This window comes from Bactrocera latifrons, unplaced genomic scaffold (genome assembly GCF_001853355.1).
Source record: "Bactrocera latifrons isolate USDA-ARS-PBARC rearing strain unplaced genomic scaffold, ASM185335v1 scaffold_108, whole genome shotgun sequence".
Taxonomy (NCBI): Eukaryota; Metazoa; Arthropoda; class Insecta; order Diptera; family Tephritidae; genus Bactrocera; species Bactrocera latifrons.
In genome coordinates, this window is record NW_017534497.1 from 1,202,323 (window position 1) to 1,205,145 (window position 2,823).

Consider the following 2,823-nt stretch of genomic DNA (forward strand, 5'->3'; position numbering starts at 1 on the left):
AGCATACAATAGCTCTGTTACATCATTTGTAATAACAATTGATAATTTAAAACGAACAAATTTACCTATTTACTTATTTTTTGCTTAAAAATTTCACTTTGAACAAAATATTAAAATTTCATTGAAGTGCAAGGTATTAGTATGGCCACAACGAAATTGTGTACATGCAGAATGGGCAGCAGCATTGTTTTGTGTACATGCCGGCCATTGTTATGTTGCTGCCCCTCACAAACGTTCTTGTAGTAGGATTCACAACGCCATCTTCAGTTCACTGTCGTGCTGCTGCAGTCTGTCGCTAGCATTGTGTTCCACACATTACTCTCCATTTTCGGAATATGTATATAGTTTGGCATTTCGGTAGAATTTTAATAAACTTTAGTATAAAAATGCTGTTTTTCTAAATGACAGCCGTTTTGTCATACGTCTGAATGAAATGACCATGTCGCCAATGTATGTTTTGTATATTATGGTATCCAATTTGAATATGGTTCTATAATTTTTTAGGTTTATTTAACTGAAAATTTCTATTTGCATTGAAAATTGTTACAAATTGAACGGAAAAAATTATTTTTGCATCTTATTGTCACTGTCCTTAGACAACTTATTTTTTTAAAGGCGCTTTTTAATTTTTTAAACTTTGGTCTAGAGAATTTAAAGATCCATTTATTAAGAGAATTATTTCTACACCTTTGGTRAGCTTTAGAGATCAAGTCCATACGGAGAAGATAGAGTTCGTTTCGTCCATATACTATATATATAGTATATACTCCATATACTAAACTTTTAAAACTTATAAATGTACCTCTGCTCGATAGTCGTAGAGAAATGCTTGGGATAATATTTCTTGTAAAATTTATGAATGGATCAGTCTATAGTCCACCTCAGTTGTCTGATATTAATTTTAACGTTCCCGTTCGCTCAACAGACAGCTTAGACCAACTAAGGCGGCAACGCTTAAAAACTCTCTTGCCTTTTATGACTCATCGAATTCTGCTCATTTGTTGATTACGCTAGTCATGTAGGTGGGGAGGGAGGAGAGTAATCGTTGGGTATTATTATTGTTAATAAATATCAGTTTTGCAATATTATTTTAAAATGTTTTAAAATACTAACATTTATCAGTAATATAACCAGTTCGAGAAAAAATATCTGAGCCAACAATATGACCGTAAACTTTTAATGTGGTTTTCGCTCTTATTCATCATATATTATATTTCATACTCACCTTTGTCAGGTAATAAATTCGTTGAGGCGTCATCTCTAATATCCTCGAGCAATTCTTCGTGATGTTTCATCTCTACAGTAGATAAGACAAACAAGGAGTGATAAATTGAATTCAGTAAAGCATTGCAAGATCATGTTGATGATGATGTCACACGTATTAAGAGATGACAGTAGCATGGTTGAGATGCCATAAGTAAGTTGTCACAAGCACACCAGTTGGATGTGGATCAATTAATGAAAATAGAGCAAATGTAAGAGAAAAGAAATTACAGAAATTATCACATGACTTTACATATATACATAATATTAATTAACCTTTGCAACAAGCTAATGGGACACGACCTGCTTCTCAATCTAGAAATATATCGCAAGCCAAACTAATATCTAGATTCCATAACTAAATTGGGTTAAGGCTTACWATAATCAGGATTTCATTCTCTTAATGCAAAGAATTGTTAATTATTAATATTATTAAATAATATTTTTGGCATTTCATTATTGAACAATATTATGAAAATTTACGTTCCGTAAGTAATGTGAATCGCGCACTTTGCTCAACTTATGGCCATCGCAACATCATCACCCATCTTGAAGCCCAGCATTCAATATTGGATAATATTCGACCGATAAATTTGACTGACTGGACGTGATCTCCAGCTCGCAATAAAAAAAACTAGTAAGGAAGGGCTAAGTTCAGGTATCACCAAACATTTTATACTCTCGCATGACAAGTTTCATCAAGATATCTCAATTTTTACTCAAGTTACGGCTTGCACGGACGGACAGACAGATTTCAACTCTACTCGTCACCCTGATCACTTTGGTATATATAACCCCATATCTGACTCTTTTAGTTTTACGACTTACAAACAAACGTTATGTGAACAAAACTATAATACTCTCCTTAGCAACTTTGTTGCGAGAGTATAAAAATATAGCAGCCGTTGTTGARAGAGTATACGATCTTAAATTGAAAGCGTACAAAATACAACTTGTACAAGAACTGATGCCTTCCGACTTTTCCAAGCGACATYTCTTCGCTCTATCGGCTCTTGAAAAGCTAGAAGAAGATCCGACGTTTTCATCGCTGACACCCATTTTATCAAAAATGATGGMGKTGAAAATGTAACCATCAATGGCGGCCGTTATTGCACCATGATAACCGACTGTTTRATAATCGAAATTAAAGAGCTAACAAAACGGCGCCCCTTCTCACACATCGCATTGATCAATGGATTTCTCACCCTGCGGGTAGGGGGGACCCCTCCAGGTTGGGGGGGAAACCGAAATAACCGTGGTAAGGCATGCCTGTCGTAAGAGGTGACTAAAATCCACATGCACTATGTCTGTCTATTTTGGGCTTGCCTTGAAATGTCMGCATAGTTCATGTCAGACATAGTGCTATAGTATTCATCGTAAGATGTTTATTGTACGCTATGTTTTTTATTCCTGGTAMCCCGACGAAGTCTGTGAAACATCGCGTTCGAATGTTTTGCGAGATATGTCAATCATACAGCCGGGTTCTTGGGTTTCCCAGGGGCTCGACTGGCAGTAGCGCTACATATATGTACATATATGTAGTGCTACAGGTCACACCAA

At 35.6% G+C, this 2,823-nt stretch overlaps 1 protein-coding gene across 1 annotated transcript in view; it reads right to left on the reverse strand.

Annotated features, from left to right (window-relative positions):
- LOC108971110 (opioid-binding protein/cell adhesion molecule homolog) overlaps nucleotides 1-2,823 on the reverse strand; it is a 72,215-nt gene that overhangs the window by 54,321 nt on the left and 15,071 nt on the right. Inside the window, exon 2 of the mRNA XM_018936951.1 lies at nucleotides 1,226-1,297. Within this exon, the coding sequence (XP_018792496.1) occupies nucleotides 1,226-1,297 (72 nt within the window). The remainder of the gene's footprint in view (nucleotides 1-1,225; nucleotides 1,298-2,823) is intronic.